The sequence below is a fragment of the Mus pahari genome, chromosome 2 (assembly GCF_900095145.1).
Source record: "Mus pahari chromosome 2, PAHARI_EIJ_v1.1, whole genome shotgun sequence".
Lineage (NCBI taxonomy): Eukaryota > Metazoa > Chordata > Mammalia > Rodentia > Muridae > Mus > Mus pahari.
Genome location: NC_034591.1, coordinates 15,513,284 through 15,534,562, shown reverse-complemented (window position 1 = coordinate 15,534,562; position 21,279 = coordinate 15,513,284). Strand labels below are relative to the sequence as shown.

The window sequence follows — 21,279 nt, the reverse complement described above, 5'->3', positions numbered from 1 at the left end:
ATCCAGCTGTAAGGCAGTTTCTCAATTAGTGATCAAGGTGGGAGGGCTCCATGTAGGTGGGGCCATCTCTGGGCTGGTAGTCCTGGGTTCTATAAGAGAACAAGCTGAGCAAGCCAGGAGAAGCAAGCCAGTAAGTAACATCCCTCCATGGCCTCTGCATCAGCTCGTTCTTCCTGACCTGTTTGAGTTCCAGTCCTGACTTCCTTTGGTGATGAATAGCAATGTGGACGTGTAAGCTGAAGAAATCCTTTCCTCCCCAACTTGCGTCTTGGTCCTGATGTTTGTGCAGGAATAGAAACCCTGACTAAGACATGGTGCTTTTAAAATGTTACTTTTAGTCGGGTGTGGTGGTGTACTTACTCCTGTAATTGTTGAACCCACGCCAGGGAAGTCAGGGAATCCCAAAAAAACACGAGAGGCCTTCTTGTAGTAAAAGCATGAGGCAGTTTAATGGCAGGGCCCCGGGTTTACGGGTACCTCACGCAGAAGGTAGAGGCATCAACCCTGAAACCCAAAAGCTAGGGGTTTTTATAGGGAGCTATAGGGAGAGGGTAGGGGGTTGGGGAATTTTGGGGGAACTTGGCGCAGCTTTACATAATTGGCTTGATTACAAGTCAGTAGAATAGTACAGGCAGGTTGTAGCATCAACAATTCCAGAGAGGGTCAGCGAGACCCAGGCCGCCAGATGGCCAATGAGTCAATCAAAAAAATAACCCAAAACAGTTCCTGTGCTTATGTCTATCCTTGGGGCCATCCATTCTCAGGAATGTCCAAACAAGGGGCTTTCATGGACATGCCTGGACTTGTTACTGTAAAATCTTGAACTAGGCCATCAGGGCCTATCAGGCCTTCGGGTTCCTAATATTGCCCTATTTGTCTCATGTTATACTTTTGACTGTAAGTTCTTTGCTTTTCTTGAATTCAATTCCTTTCATAATCACAGCACTGGGGAGGCAGAGGCCAGCCTGAAATTACAGAGAGATTGTCAGGACAGTCAGGGCTACACAGAGAAACAAAATTACTTTTAAAACATTTGTATATGTATATCTTGTATAGAGAACATATTTTCACTCTTTTTTCCTGTCTCTACCCTCCCTTCTCCTGATAGTGCCCTTTGACTCCCTAGGCAGTTCTGCTTTTATGGTGTGTGTGTGTGTGTGTGTGTGTGTGTGTGTGTGTGTGTGAAATCTAGGACTCAGAAATAAGAGAAAACATATTTGTTTGTCTGAGATTGGCTTAATTCATTAGTGTGATTATGTCCAGTTGCATCCTGCAAAGGACAGAACTTTGTTTGTTATGGCTGAAAAAGGTCCACATGTGTCACGTTTTCCTATCCATTCTATTGGACACTCAGATGGTCCCATACTTTAGCTATTGGGAGTAGTACTACAGTAAACACTGATGCGCAAGGATCTGTATGATGTATTGACTTGGAGTCCTGTGGGTATATACATACCCAGGAGTCAGAGAGCTGACTCGTATAGAAGATCTGCTGCTGGGTTTTTATGAAACCTCTCCACAGTGGCTGTGCTAGCTTACATTCCCACTGTCATACAAGGTTCCCCTTTGTCTGCAGCCTTACCAGCATTCGTTACTTGTCTTCTTAACTGAGATGCTGACTGGAACAAGGGAGAATCTCACTGTGGTTTTAATTTGCATTTGCAATTTTGATTTGATGGCTAGTGAAATAGAAGATTTTTTCATACATTTATTGGCCTTTTTTTTTTTTTTTTTTTTTATGAACTGCTCATTTCATTAGCTCCTCTAAATACTACCTTGATTATTTCACTTTTTGATTATACAGATCTTGGTATCATATCTGTTTTTTATTTAAAAAGTTAATATTCATTTATCTTTGTGTATATTTGTGCTTTATGCACATGTGCCGCCCACAAGGACACATGGGCACATTGCTGTGGCTTACGTGTGGATGTCAGAGGACAATTTAAAGGGTTTTGTTTTTTTCCTTTTATCATGTGAGTTCCTGGGACTAAATGCAGGTTGTCAGGTTTGTTGGAAAGCACTTTTACCTGGTGAGTTATCTTGCTGGCCCCATTTTAAACTTAATAACCCTTAATAACACTTATTTTATTAACCCTCGATATGGCCTGTCCATCTGTCTCTTTATTATGGGTTAATTTTGTTTTTGAGGTGGCCTTCATTTTGTAGCTCTGTCTACACTGAAACTGTGGTGACCCCCCTGACTGTCATCTCAAGGGCTGAAATTACCTGTGTGTGCCACACTGGTAGAGCTCTGTCTTAATGATTCACTTGCTCTTGAAAAGAATCCTGGGAATTCCAATGAAGTTAAATTGGTTGACAGCATTAACTCTTTAATATTCTTTGATTTTTTTTCTCTCTCTACTTGTTTTCTTTATCTGTGGACTGATTGATTTCCTAGCATTTCTTTCAAGTTTTCCTTAATACATTTTGAAATTCTTCTACTACATGTATTCATACTTTGGATTTTATGATCTCTCAATGAATTAGAGTCCTTTATTCTATATTATATAATTGCACCTCTTATTTTTGGTGATATACTTTGGACTGAAACCTACTTTACATGGCCTTTAAGCTTCTTTCGATTACTGTTAGCATAGTATATTGTTTTAATTTTTATGATTTACTTATTAATTTGTGTATATATGTATAGATAGATGTATGTGTTTTGTGTATGCTTATGTGCATGTGGATGCCAGAGGTCGTTGTCAGCTGTTTTTCTCAATAACTTTTCCACCCTATTTTTTGAGACAGTGTCTCTTTTGAGCCCACCAGTTGTTTAAATTGGCTGGCCAGCACACACCAGGCCCAGAGACTTAAATGTCTAAATGAGTTCCAGGTGATAATGTTTAACTTTGGCTTGCATTTTAAAATCCACTTTATCATTTCTCCTAATTAATTTGTTCCATTTACATTTAATGTGATAGTTTATTTTAAGTCTACCAACTTGTTTATTGAGACAGGGTCTCACTCACTGTGTAGCACTGCCTGGCCTGGAACTCACAGAGGTCTCTCTCCGCCTTTGCTTCCTAAGCTCTGGTACTAAGTCTGACATCTTGCTGTTTGTTTTATTTGTTCTTTTTTTGCCTTGTGGATTGGCTATTGTCATTGTCATTGTTTGTACTGGCTAGTGTGTAACTTATGTTTAAGTAGACAATGTTTTATATTGAGAAATACCTCATTCTAGTTCTCTTTTCAACTTGGTGTGCTCACTGGGCTGTGATGTCACACCCCTACCTTTGATCCCAGCACTTGGAGGCAGAGAGAACTCCTATGAGTTCAAGGCCAGCATGGTCTACAGACTGGACTCCATGACAGCCAGGGCTACAAAGAGAAACTTTCTTGAAAAACAAAATAAGGTATTTTTGTAGCTTTTTTGTTTTCTTTCAATTTTGCTAAATATATAGAACATTTAGGGGGAAAGTGTTCTTAAGTTTATTCACTATTTTCAGAGCTCTTATGTTCTTTCAGTGGACATAGTTTTGTATTTGATGTTGTTTTCATTTTGCTTGAAGGCCTTCCAGTTGTAGTTGTCTTAGTGCCAAGTTTCTGCTGCTGAATTCTGTCAGCTTCTTATGTCTGAGAAACTTTTGGTTTGGATGGAAGGACGGAAGCTCTGGCCTTTGACCATACTACAAGTGCTCTGTTACTGATAGGGAGCCACTACCACCGAACTACATCCCTCTCCAGTGCCATGAAGTATTCCTTGTGTGCTTTTTTCCCTACATATTTTATAATCTAAGGACCTATATTTAAGTCTTCAATTAATTTTGAAGTAATTTTAGTATATAAGACAATGGTATGCAGATCCTTTTATTTCTGACGAGCATTTGTGATGGAAGAGTTTGCTCTTCTGCCATTGAGTGGTCTTACTTCCTTTGTTGAAGATTATTAGACCATGCTCTTGAAGTCTTAATTCTGTTTCTTTTGTCATTTTACCTTTTTGTCAGTACCAAATTGGCTTCATTTTAGCTTTGCAATTTATTTTATAATCAGGAAGTTTGAATCTCACAGATGTTCTCAGTTGTTTTATTTTCAGGCCTTGTAAAATTCAATATAAATTTTACTATGAAAATTTCTGTATCTGCAAAAGATGCCATTGGAATTTTAATAGATGTTACATTGTATCTGTAGATTATTATAGCAATAGCTATTTTGTACTAAATTAATTTGTATTAAAACTATACATTTTAATAATCTTGTTTACAAATCTTGTCATCTTCCTTACTTTTGTTTGTTTGTTTTTCTTCCTCATTGTTATAGCTTGTAAAGTTTGTCTGAGTGCTAGACAGTTGAGTACTTTGTTGTTTCCATCTGTATTTTCTTTGTATCATTCTAAATATTATTAAACATTATTTTCTTTCTTCCTTCCTTTTGTTTTGATGTTTTTGAGACAGGGTTTCTCTGTGTAGCCCTGACTGTCCTGGAATTCACTCTGTAGACCAGGGTGACCTCGAACTCAGAGATCTGCCTGCCTCTGCCTCCCGAGTGCTGGGATTAAAGGTGAGATCCACTACTGCCTGCAGAGCATTATTTTAGTACACAGGTCTGGAAACAGGTCAGTCCTTCAAATCTTGCTTTGTCAGCTTTCTTTGGAGAGATCAAGTACACCTTTTCTGTTATTTTGTTAAAAATTGTTTGTGTGTGTGTGTGTGTGTGTGTGTGTGTATACACTTGTGGAAATCTGAGGACAAGTTCTGGGAGTTGGTTCATCCATCTGAGTCCTGAGGAGAAAACTCAGGTCTTCAGGTTTAGCTGCCAGCTCTTGCTCAACAGCCCAGTACAAAGCTAATTTGGTGCTACTATAAAAGCACCAACTCTGGTGAGTGTTGTATCTCTCTTGTCCTTTAGTACAGTGTTTCCTTACTCTGGCTGTGAAATGTGCTGATTGTTTTGCCTACCCCCTTTTGGCAATTCTTTCTTTCACTTGATGGACTTTTCCTTCAGATATGTACTGATCAGTTCTCAAGTTTTCTTAGGGTAGCTGTCTTTCTGGATCTTCTCTATGAACTTCGGCTGCCTTGGTATCTGAATACTCACATCTGCCCTCATTCTTGGAGACTTCTGGGCTTTGGTTTTCTCATTGCAACACTGATCTTTGAAACTTAATAGCCAGTCACTGGGTTTGTCCCTTTTCTCTTTGGAAGATTACTGTGTGCCTATTGCTTTCTGTGTGAAAATAATTCATGTAATGTCAGACCATTTAATTTTAGCATGTCTGTTTAGATTAATTAATATGCCTAGCAGTGGAATTATTTTATTTTTTGTATATGAGTGTTTGACATACTTGCATGTCTGTGAAGCACATGTACAAATGGTAGTTGCGGAGGCTTGAAGATGTTGGACCCCCTAGGGCTGAAGTTAAAGATAGTTTTAAGTTGCCATGAATGGTGCTCCTCTAGAAGAGCCTCCAGTTCTAACTGCTCATTCATGCCTTCAGCCCCATAGCATGAAATTGTTATGTATTGAGTTTTGAAGTAATAAGCTACATGGAAAAAAAACAAAATATTATTAGTGTTGTTATAATAAATTCAGTGATCTCAGAGGACATTCGCCAGAGTATAGCAGATACCAGACTGACTGAGCATGGTTCTGTACATCTCCACCAGTTAGTTCTCTCTGCCATACTCCCTCCCTCCCTCCCTCCCCCCTCCCTCTCCTCTTCTTTTTCCTCCTCTTCTAAGATTTATTTACTTTTATTTTTTGTGTATGAGTGTTTCGCTTATATGAATGGACCACATCTGTGCCTGGTGCCCTTGGTTACTAGAAGAGTGTCAGATCTCCCTAGGAATGGAGTTACACATGGTTGTGAGCTGCCATTTGGGTGCTGAGAATTGAACCCAGGTCCTCTGCAAGAACAGTCAATGCTTTCAACTGCTGAGTCATTTCTCCAGCCCTGCAAAAGGAGTAGTTTAAAAGTATATTACAGCTGACTAGTGTTGTTTGTTTGTTTGTTTTTGAGACTAAATGATTCATTTTTTGGTTTTTTGAGACAGGGTTTCTGTGTAGCCCTGGCTGTCCTGGAACTCACTCTGCAGACCAGGCTGGCCTCGAACAACTCAGAAATCCGCCTGCCTCTTTAGGATTCTGTTGGCATGGAATCCTCCCCTTTAGTCTCTGTCCCTTTGGAGGTGAAGTGAGGTCCTTGAGGCAGCAGTTACTCTAAGTATATATGCATGGAGAATTTAATCCATCTTCCCACAGATAATTAATAGGTAAGGCCTTCCCTGTTGCTTAGAGACCACACCAGTAGCCTTTTCTAGTTTGTTGTATCACTTCTTTGCTTTTCTTGCTGTTTTCCTTTATGGTTATAGGATTTAGTCTGCTCTAGTGTTTTGATTTCTTGCTTATTTGTTTTGTTTTTACCCTGTAGATTTTTCTTTTGTGGTTGCTGAGGCTAATAGAAACAATATTTGGATTATAACCAGCTATTTTGAAATGATAGCACTTTAGTATGGTCATAAAGAATAGAAATGGATTGAAGAACAAGAAAAATATTAATATGCAAACCATTTTTATTACGGTTTCATTTTACAGTTTTTGATACCCTGTTTTTGCATCTTTCTATATGTTTTAACTCTAGTATGTTAGTGCAGTTGTGGTCTTGATTCTTGTTCTGGGCTTAGTGTATCAGAACATTCTAAGTTTGTCTTGCTTATACGTCTTACATCCAAGATCTTACCAGACGTGATATGTGTAAGATGATCAAAGTCTGTAAACTAACATTTTTATACTTATATGTTTTTTAATGTACAAATGTTCATATTTCACTATTTACCATAGTGTGTGTTTTATAGCAAAAGAAGGTCTAGGATCCTGTTATATTTAATTGTCATGTCTCTGGTTTCCCTTAAACAACAGGATGTTCCTGAGCCTATATTTGTATTTCATGACTGACATTTTTAAAGCATTGAGGCCAGTTATTTTGTAGAATATTTTTCTATATTAGTTTGTCCCTCCTAGCTTCCCACCCTTTCCTTCCAATCTTAGGCTTCACAACTATTAAGTATCTGTTTTTAGAATTATTTTGAGATTATATAGTTATTTTATTATTCTTGAACATATTTATTGGTTTTAATATTGGTTATTCTTTACTATTTTAAAATAGTTGACAAATGGCATTTTTTCTAGTTCTCTGACTTATGTTTATTAACATTTAATAATGGCTTTAGTTTTAAATTGCATTCACTCATATGTCTTGTGTGTTAGGAGAGTGGTGTACATGTGGATGCCAGGACAGCCCATGAGTGGATTCTTTCCTCTTCTAAAGTGTGTGTCGCAGGGGTCAACCTGCAGTTATCAGGCTTGGTGGCAAACATCTTTTAGCCACAGTTCTAACTTGCCTGGATCTAATTTCTTGTAATAAAATAAAATTTCTCTTTGATACTCAACTATTCATTTACTCAGTATTAGTATAGACTCATTGGTGGCTAATTTTTCAATGTTCCTGTGAGTCTTTGAGCATTTTCTTATTTTCTGAGTCAGCAAAGTAGTTTAGGATCACTTAAAACTGACTGTCCTAGCCAGGCGTGGTGGCGCATGCCTTTAATCCCAGCACTCGGGAGGCAGAGGCAGGCAGATTTCTGAGTTCGAGGCCAGCCTGGTCTACANAGTGAGNTCCAGGACAGCCAGGGCTANACAGAGAAACCCTGTCTCGAACCCCCCCACCCCCCCACCCCAACAAAACAAAACAAAACAAAACAACTGACTGTCCTGGTGGGATCAAGTATTTCCCTAAGGAATGTGAACTGGATTTAGACATTTTCATGTTAGACATCTTATTGCTACTAAGGAATTATTGCTGCTAGGTGCACACAGTGGACATAGTCAAACATATGTAGAGGAGTATATATAGTGTACAATTATTTTTCAGAAAGGGACATTGAGTTGACTGGTGTCGTGGCTATTAGAAATAAAGACAGGGCAGAGGTGCACACACCTTAATCCCAGCACTGGGGAGGCAGAGGCAGGAAGATTCCGAGTTTAAGACCAGCCTGGACTATAGAATGAGTTCCAGGACAGCCAGGGCGACACAGAGAAACATTGTCTCAAAAAACAAACAGAAAACAAAGAGAGGAGAAGGTGGAGAATATAGTCTTGACTATATAACCTCATTATTGTTCTTAAAAGAAATTGTAGCCTTCCATCCCAGCACTCAGGAGGCAGAGGCAGGTGGATTTCTGAGTTTGAGGCCAGCCTGGTCTACAAAGTGAGTTAGTTCCAGGACAGCCAGGGCTATACAGAGAAACCCTGTCTTGAAAAACAAACAAACAAACAAACAAACAAAAATTGTAAAGCTGAGTGTGGTTATATGTATTTACAATACCAGCTATTTGGGAGACCAGCTATTTGGGAGACCTGCTATGGTGCATTGCAAGTTTGAGATCCTGTTTCAGGAAAATGAGGAGGAGGGCTGGAATTCAGTTCACGGAGCCCTGGGCTCATTTCTCAGTTCTGAAAAAGAACTAACTCCACTATTCCTGAGATGAGTAGACATTCTTTTTTCTTTTTTTTTTCTCACTCCACCCCGCTCACTCCAACCCAAAGATTTACTTATTTTATGTAAGTACACTGTCACTGTCATCAGACACACCAGAAGAGGGTATCAGATCTCATTACGGTTGTGAGTCACCATGTGGTTGCTGGGGTTTGAACTCGGGACCTGCAGAAGAGCAGTCAGTCCTCTTAACCGCTGAGCCATCTCTCCAGCCCCGGGTAGGCGTTCTTGACACAAAAAGATTGTTTTACTGGTTAACTCAGTTCTAGGAAAGAGGTTTTATTTGTAGAGGAAGGTAACTGAATGGGAAAGACTGTCCATACACTCAGGAGATGCTTCTGACTTTGGTTGTCTGTAGAGTCAGAGAGATACTCATTAACATTGAATTGGAAAGTAAACAACTTAACAGTTTTCACCTAGTCTTAAAGATGGCACTCACCACCTGACTGTGCATCCTAGCGGGATCATCCAGTCAGTTGACCTGTTTTGTTGATGTGGCTTCATGGGGCCAGCACTTTCCTTTCTGCTTGCGATGCTCTGCTGTCCTGAGATCTCTGTATTCAGTCACTAGTCATGCATCTTTCACACTTCATTTTGGTGATCTTCTCTGCCTTGTGTGTTTATGATTTTGCTTTGATTTCAGCTATGTTTTTTAAGGGAGTAAAGTCAAATGCCCATGTTTAGTTGACATTTTTTCCTCCTGAAAGTTTGAAATATTTAATCTTATAAATAATTTTATTTATAGTGGCTGGGGAGGTGGCTTGGTGGGTAAGAACAAGCACCTGAGTTCAGGTGCCAGGACCTATATTTCAAAAGCTGGTGTGACTGCAGTGCTCTCGCCTCCCCAGCGTGTTCTGGCACTGACAGGAGGAGCTATGGGGGTCTTTACTGCCTTCTCAGCTCCAGGTTCAGTGAGAGGACACCCTTTCTCCAGATTAACATTCTCAGGCAGAGAATGACAGAGCAGGAGGACAGCCTGTGTTCTCTGGCCTCTTCATATGCATACCTAGGCATGCACACCCACATACATGTGCTCACACATATTGTACAAATACCATGCTAACACATACACACAAATTACTCTTGTAGTAATACAATTATTGGAACATTATTGATCATATTTTCAGAGGTTAATTTTCTATAATGGATGATCTGGGCCAAGATGAATCTGAATACAATATGTCAAATAGATGAGGAGGAAAAAGCTGTTAGGTAGATGAACTATTAGGGTTAGAAGGCAAGCATGGTAGTGTATGTTATATGTGTGTAGAGTATGCATGTGAGTTGGCAGATGAGGAGGGAGGTGATTGTGCTGAGTTTACAGTAGATCTATGGGCAGTTTGTGAAAGAAAGAAAGACCTTATGTTTCTGGTCAAGGAAACTTTTCTTCCTCTTTCAGGCACTTGGAAATCCCTAGAGTTTTTAAAGTGATGAAGTCATGTTTTTTTTTTGTTTGTTTGTTTGTTTTTTGTTTTTGTTTTTTTTAAATACTGAAAAGGAAGAAATAAGAAATTAATCTGAGTAGTCCTGGAATTAGAGAATGTGAGCATGCGCCTATTCTGTGGTTGTGGGACCAGGAGGATATGTGGTGACTGGATGTGTGGTGAGGTGGTGGAAGTGTCCTGTATGCTTTCATATTTGCTGACTGGTTCCTGTGTGTCGCACAGGACTGGCAGAAGCAGCAGGAAGACACAGTCATGAGGGTTTTGAAGTGTTATACAATATTTTTACACAAGAGCTTTATGTATAGCCCGTAGTTGCTGTTTAGTGTCTTGACTTTATAGAATGGAAACCATGTGTCTACTTACTTCCTTCTGGTGGAAACAGCGGAAGTCAAAGCACAGCTGCTGCTAATTTAGAATTCTGTCTTAGAATGTTTATACTGTCTTTAGTTGTGCCAGTAGCATAAAATATTTATTGAAAAAAAAAGATGTCAAGTAAATACAGATGGGTTGGAGAGGTACTGCTTAGCCCTACGAAGAGCTGTAGCCTCATACAAACTGGGCGTGGTGGTGCATATCCTTAATGCCAGCATCTGAGGAGGTCAATCAGAAGTTCAAGGTCATCATCATCTTCATAGTATATTGAGAACAGCCTGTAACATGAGATCCTGTTTCAAAAATAAAGGTGAAAAACCTTAACAATAAAATGAAGGGATTTCTAAATAAATGCTAAATAAGATCACAGAATTTTCTTTCCTCAAAACCAAAGTGGGAAATGCATGTTGGAAGATGGTGATGGGTTGAGAAAGACTAGGGCTGGATGGAGAGAGACAGTGATCTATAGTGATGCTGAACACTTCAAAAGTAATGAGCAAGAAAAGTGCACCATGTGGATAGGCTCCAGTTCTAGTCCCATGACACTAAGGAAATATAAGTCAAAAAGAAACTGTAAGTATTCTCAGTGGCTGGGAGGCAGCAGAACAGTCAAGGGGAGTTCCTGTGATGCTCCTGCATAGAAATACTGTGCCTCAGTGGGTTAGAACCACAAACTCTTAGAACCCCACCTTTTACTTCAGCACAGTTGTCCAAGCAATTCACTCCTTATTTTTCTTCCTTCCTGTTAATTTTGATTATCTCTGGAACACAGCTTCTTTGTGCTCTCAGAAAATACTTCTCAGAAGATTTCACCTCAGTATTGCTGGTCTCTTTTTAATAACTGCTAATTTCCTAGCTCCAGCTAACCAGCATCAATTGTCCCAGTAGTCTCCTTCTCTTGACTAAAATGCCAGAGACAAATGGCCAAAGCTGCCAAAGTTCTGCTGCTTGCTAGGGCTGAAACATGGCTCAAATCACTCACAGCAACAAAGTCTTCCATATCCCTACTAGGATGGCTCATTAAGCCCCACTTAAAACATTTCATGGCTTTCCAATTCCAAAGTCCCCAAATCCAAATTCTTCCAAACAAAAACATGGTGAGGCTTATCACAGCAATACCCCTGGTACTTCTCTCTAAGGTTTTACTGCTGTGAACAGACACCATGCATGACCAAGGCAACTCTTGTAAAGACAACATTTAATTGGGGCTGGCTTACAGGTTCAGAGGTTCAGTTCATTATCATCAAGGCAGGAGCATGGCAGCATCCAAGCAGGCATGGTGCAGGAGGAACTGAGAGTTCTACTTCTTCATCTGAAGGCTGCTAGTGGAAGACTGACATCCAGGCAGCTAGAGGGAGGGTCTTAAGCCCTATGCCCACAGTGACACACCCACTCCAACAAGGCCACACCCCCTAATAGTGCCACTCCCTGGGCCAAGGATATACAAACCATCACACCTTCCTAGCTACTGTACCCACCTAAGACTTCTTTTCACAGTTACCTACCACTTTTTATCTTACCCACCTTTCATCCCTCCCATTTTTAGTCTTATTAACTAAAGCCTGAGTATACTATGTACTACTCTTGTTTATCCAAACATTTTGATCATGATGTGTGGTCAGTAATTTTTGATCTCTAAATGTAACCAAACTTAAATAAAATATTGAAGTTCTGTTGACCGTATGGAAAAAATCACATGGAGTGCTTTTTTGGTTAATGCTTTTGTTGGTAGCAGTAAGATCATGTGTAGATTTGGATCAAGCTTGCTTGGTTGATGATAGAACTTTTTTATGGGTAAATAAGGTAGTTGAACCATTTAAAGTGGCTCACATTTCATAATTGAGTTTTCCATGCATTACATCAATCAAAACACAAAATGCTTAATCATATACACTGTAATTGGGTATTTAAAGGATATTTTAGGCCTTTAAAACAAAATGCATCAAAGGACAGTAAGAAACTTACAGGGGATTTTTGAGAACATGCTGAAATTAAGAAACCCTGAGATATAAAAAGTTACTTTGAAAAACATGCATAGTGGTTTATTGTGCTCATATGGAAGTCCTACATAGTAATAGTAAGATCCAAACTCTTGGGCTCAATAATTAAGAGCAGTTCCCAATGCTACACAGGGCTCCTAGCTGACTGTGTTCTAGGAGTTCCAACACCCTTTTCTGGTACTGCGTGCACATGGTTCACAAAATATTCTTATACATTTAATAAAATTTCTGAAAGCTTACAGCTTTTGAATGCTAGATTTCTTTCTTTCTTTTTTTTTTTTTTTTTTAAAGTTTTTTTTTTTTTTTTTTTTAAAGATTTATTTATTTATTATATTTAAGTACACTGTAGCTGTCTTCAGACACTCCAGAAGAGGGCGTCAGATCTTGTTACAGATGGTTGTGAGCCACCATGTGGTTGCTGGGATTTGAACTCTGGACCTTCGGAAGAGCAGTCGGGTGCTCTTACCTACTGAGCCATCTCACCAGCCCCGCTAGATTTCTTTTTAAAAAATAAATATTCTAGAGTTTTTTCAGGGCATGGGGAGGGGAGTTGAGAGGGTAGTCTCCACAGAAAAGCAGAGACAGCAGAGGGGTAGAGGCTGGCCATGAGGGTGTCAGACCTCATCACAGATGGTTGTGAGCCACCATGTGGTTGCTGGGATTTAAACTCAGGACCTTCGGAAGAGCAGTCAGTGCTCCTAAACCTCTGAGCCATCTCTTCAGCCTGAATGCTAGATTTCTTTTCTTTCTTTGTTTTATTTCTTTTATTTATTTATTGGTTTGCTCGTTTTTGTTTTTGATTTTTTTTTTTTTTTTTTTTTGAGAGGGTTTCTGTTGTCCTGTAACTTGCTTTTTGTAGACCAGGCTGGCCTAGAACTTACAGAGATCCATCTGCCTCTGTTTGTGCTGGGATTAAAGGTGTGTGCCACATTTCTTAATAGCACAAAGTGTTTTTGTTAATGCAAGCTCATACTTGCTTGTGATTTTTCTCTTCTTAGATTGAATATCATCCTCCACTTTGAAGTGCACTAACTGTGCATTGGTTCTATTCATGAAATGAAAAATTAAACATTCCATTTATGAATTATTAAAAGAAAGAATGGATAGCTGTTTTTAGATCACCTTTTCAAATTCCATTTTCTACTCTAAAATTGAAGTTTTAGCATATAATTTAGCATTTAATTTCTTCATTCCAGATGAAACCATAAAAACTGACGAAATTGTAACAACTTACATACCACACTAGTGGATTTCACTCTGTTCAGGCCATACGCCTTCTGTCAGTAGATTTCAGTTATTTTTCCCCTAGCCTCAGTATCAATATGAAGAAATTTATTTGACCCTTATTGTTTCTTACCATCTTAAGAAGAGGAAACCGTTATACTTAGCATTTAGGAGTAGAATTAGTCTAGACTTAAGAGGTTTTAGTAATTTTTAAAAAAAATATTATTTATTTTTATTCATATGAGTACACTGTAGTTATCTTCAGACACACCAGAGGAGGGCATCGGATCCCATTACAGATGGTTGTGAGCTACCATGTGGCTGCTGGGAATTGAGCCCAGGACCTCTGGAAGAGTAGTCGGTGCCTTAACTGCTGAGCCATGTCTCCAGTCCCTGTTTTAGTAATTTTCATTGGACCTTTTAGGCTCCAGATTATTCTGTATTGGATAATTGAATGATACATCAGTAAATCAGCCATATTTATTATATTTTTGATATTTTTAATGTTAAGAAAAGGTGTGCCTATGTTTTTATGTGCACTGTGGGAGGTTTATGAGTTAGTTTCTATTCTTGCCCTTAAATTCATTTTTGATGGTGCTTTGTTGCTAACTTCAAAATTTCTTTAAACCTTAGTGTTTAATATAGTCAAAACAGTAACAGCTGTGGTTCTCAACCTGTGAGTTGTGACCCCTATGGAGGTTGAACAACTCTTGCACAGGTCACATGTCAGATATTCTGCATATCAGATATTTATATTATAATTCATAGCAGTAGAAAAATTAGTTATGAAGTAGTAATGAAATACTTTTATGGTTGGGATAACCACAACATGAGGAACTGTATTCAAGGGTCACAGCATCAGGAAGGTTGATCTACTGGGTTATAGGATGGTTACTTAAAGGCATTGGACTTTTCTTAACATTTAGAACTGGGGGTGGGGAGCATATGTAGATGAGTACAGCAAAGTACATTCAAAACAGTACAGATGTAATAGAAACACAGAACAAAGACAGTTTAAAAGTGGAAGGATGAGGGGGAAATTCGTGGAGAAAGTAGAATTTAGGAGGCCCCTTTGTAAAGTTCTGTGTCTTGTAAAAAGGAAATAGGATTTTGGCAGAGGTAGAGAAGTGTGGTATGGTTGAATCTTCAGAGAAGATGAGAGGACTGTATAAGCAGTGTTGGTTAATAGGTTAGCGCAGGGCAATAGAGGTTGGAATATGGTTCTAAGGTAGTTACGAGTTTTATTCTGTGACCAGACAGGGGTGATAAAAGGTTATTAGGAAAGGTAGTAACAGTGAGGCCATAGGGCCTGAGGAGAAACTTTCTTTAAAACCATTCATCTAGTAGTTTGTACCCTGTTAAATCCCACATGTAAAATAGATTCAGCTACTAGTTTTCAACTGTTAGTAAAATAATTCAGAGGAACTCAGAAATAACTGGAGCTGCTGTTCTTTAGTCTTTTGTGCAGCATGGGTTAGATCTGGTGAAAAGCTTAGGTGCAGAGAACTCAGGAACTGAACCGTACATGGGCCGTCCTGAAGTTTGAACTACACTTCTGGTGCTTGTTCATCTGCTCCATGTCCTCTGCTGCAGAGACATTAGTAGGTGTGCAGTGAGATGCAAAAGAAGAACATGGCTCTCTTTTCCCTCAAGTGAGCCGTACGGCTGTGCTGTCTGCAAGTTATACGTCATACTTCCTCATTAATGTGGACAGAGAGACAGTAAGCACGTCTTCGTTAGGAAGCCTGTGTTTTGGAGTTAAGATGGAGGATGGAGAGAAGCACTGGATGGGAATAAAAGGCAGAAGCAAGTGTCAGGTGGGAATGATGTGTTTTCTGAGCATAATGAGAGGCAAGCTGGAATGTGGATTGGTTCAAGAATAATAAGAGAAATACACGATAATATATGATAATTTATAGAGTAATTTGAAGTAGTTAAAAATCTGGCTTTTTAAAACATGTAGATCTGTACAAAGACTCTTCCTCCTGGTCATTATTAAGTGAGAGCATCCTTCACCCACCATCCCTTCTGTAGTCACCATCTCATTGCAGGCTAACCTTTGTCATCATAAATGTGAAAATGTAATAAAGAAAAATTCAGATATTTTGATAGAAACAGTGATTAATCCTATGTTACAAAGAGAATTAACTGATACTATCTATAGCAAAGTAAAATGTCATGCCTACAGTTAACACTATAGTTTTAAAATCAGATTTTATTCTTACTGTAATACCCATACTTTTTTGGATCAATCAACTATAGTTGATTGATCCAAAAAAGATTTAGTGGGCTAGAGAATGGCTCAGATGGTGATGTCTTGCCACATAAGCATGAGGTGCTGAGAACAGATTCCCAACACCCATGTTCCTGCTGGTTGTGGGGGAGCATTCCTAATACCTCAGTGCTTCGGGGAACAGAGACAGGAGGATTCCTAGAGCTGGTTAGCCAGTCAGCCTTGCTGAACTGGTGAATTCCTGGTTCAGTGCGAGACACTGTCTTAAAAATAAAGTGGTGATACAGAAAATCTGGTACATTTACACAATGGACTACTACTCAGCTATTAAAAACAATGACTTCATGAAATACGCAGATAAGTGGATGGGACTTGAAAATATCATCCTGAGTGAGGTAACTCAGTCACGAAAGAATGCACATGGTATGCACTCACTAATCGGTGGATATTAGCCCAAAAGTTTAGAATACCCAAGATTCAATTCACAGACCATATGAAGCCCAAGAAGAAGGAAGAACAAAGTGTGGATGCTTCAGTGCTTCTTAGAAGGGGGAACAAAATACCCACAGGAGGAAATATGGAGACAGAGTGTGGAACAGAGACTGCCCCACCTGGGAATCCATCCCATATACAGTCACCAAACCAGGACACTATTGTGGGTGGGAGTGAGTTGACCTCTGGCATGCATATAAACACACATGGATGCAGACATCTACACTGAGGTCTTCTACACACAAAATGTTCAGATTGTTTATTCAGGGTACCTAGTAAGTCTTTTAGTGCTCCCTGTTCATCTCCCTCTACCTCCATGTACAGTAACCTGAATATAGCTTATTATTAACAAGGTTATTTAACACAAACAATTATACTAGAGATGATAAGCATTTAAGCTTGGTCTGTTATAGGATAAAAGTCAAAAGGCTTTAGTTGCCCACAGAATCATTCATTGTATATTAATTACTTTTGTTTACTGGTTTGAAATCTGTAGTCTTTTGCTTTTGCTCAGTCTTACTTGTCTGAAATTCACTTATTGTGAGTGTGCTTTGTCAGGTGTTTGGTTCAGAACTCTGCCCCAGCATGTTGTATAACCTGTTTAAAAATAGGACTGAACCCCACAGTGTCACAGGAAGGTTGATACTAGAAAAACTATTAAATGAATTTGTAGAGCACACACCTTACCAAAAGGGATTTTCTTTAAAACAGAAAATTAAGGTTTCAATTCTGTAGGTCTGTATAACTAAAATTTCGAGAGTACTTCTGTAACTAATAGTTGTTGGAGAGTTGACATTCCCTCCAAGTGTTGCTCACTAAGTCAGTTTGATGTTGTGGCTGCTGGGATGGGGAAGCGGGGAAAGGCACTTGCTATACGAGTCTGACCACCTGAGTTCCGCTCCACAACCCATGAAAGGCTGAGCCTGCTCCACAAGCATTGTGGCATGTGTATACACACAAGAAGAAGGACAAAATTGGAAAGTTTCTGTTTAGATTCTTTTATTTTGAGGCAGATATTATCCTTATTTTTATTGAGGATTTTCCCTTTATTTTGTTTAACTACTATTGTTTGTTTGTTTATTGTGTCTGTGTATGTGTGGACATGTATGTGCCATGGTACACATATGTACATGTCAAAGGACAACTTGCTTAGACTCCATCCTCTCTTGATCATGTGAGTCCTAGGATTCGAACTGAGGTTGTCATGCTCTTGCTGACCCTCAGTACTATTATTTCTCTCTCTCTCTCTCTCTCTCTCTCTCTATATATATATATATATATATATATATATATACATATATATATGTGTATATATATATATATATATATATATATATATATATATATACATATATATATTCCCCAAGTGTATTAGATACAACATAAATAAATGGTTTTGGTCATCAAAACCTGTTCATGTTCTTATAAGTAAACTCCTGGAGGTTTAGAAAACAAGAAACCTATTTCAACAGGTAAGCTGGAATTTTTTTCCACAAGGTTTGGGTAGGATGAAAAGGGTAGAGTGAGAATTTGCTGTCTAACTTTTGTACAATTTATTTATTATCACTTGCATGATGGGAGATTATGGTTTGTTTGCAAAGTGTATACAGTTGTCTTGACAAAACAGACAGTTTAGGGGTGTAATGTTGTAAATACACCTTTAGTAGAATCATTTGGGATAATCTTGAGTAAAAGTACCCTTTAAATGAACTTCACCCCAGAGGCGTCTTAAGACTAAAACCTAAACAGGAGATTTTAAGTCACTAAGGCAAAGCTTCTGTAAAAACAAAACACAAAACAAAAAAGAGTGGTGAGAGAAATGAAGGTCTCATTACCGACTTCAGAGGCGGACAGTGTCGACTTCTCTAAATGACATGTATGCAGGTGAGACTGACATCGTCATCTTAGGGCGTCCAGGTAGCTACTCTAAAACCTATTACTGCACTCAGTTGTTTTCCACATTAAAGGAAACTATAGCTATGTTCTTCTTACTGAATTGAAGAACTTTTAAATAAAAAAGTTAATTATAATTGAGATGTACTATCTGTTGTGTTCTGTTGTAAGTATCTCATGCATATTATTTGTTGATCACAACTCTAGTGGCTGGTAGGCACAAGCATTCCTCCCACTGTTTTTTTAAAAGCCCATTTATTTATTAATATTTATGCATACCCATGGTGGTATTTATGCATACCCATGGTGGTCTCTCTCTCTCTCTCTCTCTCTCTCTCTTTCTTTCTTTCTTTCTTTCTTTCTTTTTCGAGACTGGGTTTCTCTGGGTAGCCCTGGCTGTCCTGGAACTCACTCTGTAGACCAGGCTGGCCTCAAACTCAGAAATCCACTACCTCTGCCTCCTAAGTGCTGGGATTAAAGGAATGGCCACTACTGCTGGGCCCTCCTACTGTTATAATTGAGGGCAACCAAGGTTGAAGGAGCTTACATGACTTCTCCAGTATTAAATAGGAGATATTAGAGCCAATATTTAAATTCATATCTCTTGTTTTGGTAAGTTTTCTTCCATCCATATGTATGGTGATTTAACAGTAATTTCAAAATGTACTCTGTCTGGATTTGGCCGGTAAAAGTGTAGCCATTGATACATTAGGAAAGGTAATAAAATAATTTTGTCTGCAGTTATCAAGAGTACAAACATTAAGTAAATTCTGCATTAAGCTTTAGAGGTTATTACTTCACATTTGAACTTGATAACAATTTTATTGTATTTGAGTCCTAGCGTGTTCAAGAAGCCTTCATGCTCCCAAGAATAGCAAGGAACATTTGGGATGTTTAGTTTCCCTTGGCAAACTAGCATTTCTGCATCTGCAGATGTGCATGTGGCGGGATGGACTGTGTAAATTGCTTCTCTCCCTTGATTTCCCTGAGGTCCTGGGTGGGCTTTGAGGATGCTGATTCGTAATGACTGCTCTGCCCAGGATCTGGCAGAGGTTAGAGGCGCTGTGCTGTCTATAGCGTTGCTGTTTTATGACTAGGAAAGCATCTTGCTTTTATCTGCTGTCAGTCTGAAATCTTTGGAGGGCTGTGGACTGTCTGTTTTACATGAATATAAGAAAGATTTTTCATTACCCACAAACTTTGATATCTGACACGTTCTTAATAGCTATTATTTCTGTGTAATTAACCCTGATATTGGCTTAATGTTTAATAAGCTCGTCTTGATGTTAGTTTGATTCTATTATAAAAATACAAGATTTTAAATTCAGTCATTTCTTTCCAGACATCTGTTAGCAATAGTAATTGACGCTTGTTCTTTGATAGAAAGTAGAGAAAAATTAACCTGTTACTTTGTGAGTTAGTTCCTATTACATATTAGTTATAAGAATAAAATTGCCCGTATAGCCTGGAATATTCTGAAACTTATCTAAAAGATTTATTTTTCTTAGATAATAGTTCATTTTCTAGGAACATTTTATTACTGTAGCTATGTAAAAACAACTTTATTATGACAACTGATTTTTGTTTACTTAAGAGAACCTGCTGCTAAAATTGGAATGAGGAAGGGTGTAATCTAAGTATAGACATCCACCCTTACTTTGCAAATAACCAGAGTGCTGTGTGTACATGTTGTTAGGCTCTTTCTGGACGGTGGAAATAAAGTCATTTGCATGGTTTTTTTTTCTCTTTCTACAGCTTAACATGACAAATGTGTGATTTCAATGGAATAAATGGCGTCCAGAGTCACAGATGCTATAGTCTGGTATCAGAAGAAGGTGAGTTGATAGTCAAAGCTTTTCATTTTTTTTTTTTACGAGTTTGAATATCTCAAATTAATGTGTATTTTTTGCTATCAATTTAAGCCAGGTATTACAAAAAGTAAAGACTAAATAAGTTTGGGGGCAGAAGAAGATTATATTATTGTGATTTTCTTTTTCATTATGTTATCTTTAAATAAATTGGAAAAACAGTACCTAAAACACTGTCTTCTAGTTTTTACCCTAAGATCTCAAAGTCAATAGATTAATCACTGCCATTTAGAGTCTATGGCAAGTCTCCAGGGTTATTTGTATAAGGTGAAATATACGAAAGTAGTCCAAGTTTTATTGCTTTCTTTTCTCTCTCTCTCTCTCTCTCTCTCTCTCTCTCTCTTTTTTTTTTAACTAAAAGAATGCTAGTTGTCAGAATTTAGCTTATGTAAAAAAATCTAATAACCTTAGTTTTTCATTTTTTTGTTTTTAGTGTTTGTGGTGAATTATATTTATTGTTACATATTAAAGCCTTTCTTTTTATTCTTGGGAGTACCATTATTGAGCCTATGGTTTGGTACTTAGAAGGCAGATATTCAATCATTGAGCTACATTCTCAGCCCTTAGAGCCCTGATGATGCTTTGGTCCTTGGGGTTTTATTCTAATGTAAATGTCTACTTAAGCTTCTGCTATGCGAAGCAAGCCAGGCAAGCTTTAAACTTTTTGAACTGGTACTGTGATAATTAAATCAAGTAGAAGTGAGACAAGTCTGAGAATTGAGTCTGTTTAGGATATGTTATTTAATTCTTGGTAAACTACACCGCAGGTATACAGATAATATGATTTCGTGGTTTCTATATGAAGTTCTGCATTGGAAGTATTGGTATTGCACTGTAGTGAAATGGTCTATAGTAGTGCCACCTTTAAAGTTTATAATGAGCTTAAACATAAAATTCCCAAAGAAAGTAGAAATATAAAATTAGATAAATCCGTGTGTATACACACAGACACTTGTTAATATATATACGCGTGTGTGTATATATAGCTATGTATACCTTTTCCCATAGTTTTTTTTTTTTAGGGTTTCCTATAATTTTTTTATTTTTATTATTTATTATTATTATTATTATTATTATTATTATTATTATTATTATTTTCTTTATTTACGTTTCAAATGCTATCCCGAAAGTTCCCTATAATCCCCCCTCCACTCCCCTACCCACCCACTCCCACTACTTGGCCCTGGCCTTCCCCTGTGCTGGGGCATATAAAGTTTGCAAGACCAAGGGGCCTCTCTTCCCAATGATGGCCAAT

At 38.3% G+C, this 21,279-nt stretch overlaps 1 protein-coding gene across 6 annotated transcripts in view; it reads left to right on the top strand.

The window, feature by feature from the left end:
- The window catches only part of Phtf2 (putative homeodomain transcription factor 2), a 115,106-nt gene that overhangs the window by 6,716 nt on the left and 87,111 nt on the right, over nucleotides 1-21,279 (top strand). For all 6 annotated transcript variants that reach the window (XM_029534958.1, XM_021188656.2, XM_029534957.1 and 3 more), the window contains exon 2: nucleotides 19,912-19,991. In XM_029534958.1, coding sequence (XP_029390818.1) covers nucleotides 19,947-19,991 — 45 coding nt within the window. In that variant the 5' untranslated portion in view covers nucleotides 19,912-19,946. The remainder of the gene's footprint in view (nucleotides 1-19,911; nucleotides 19,992-21,279) is intronic.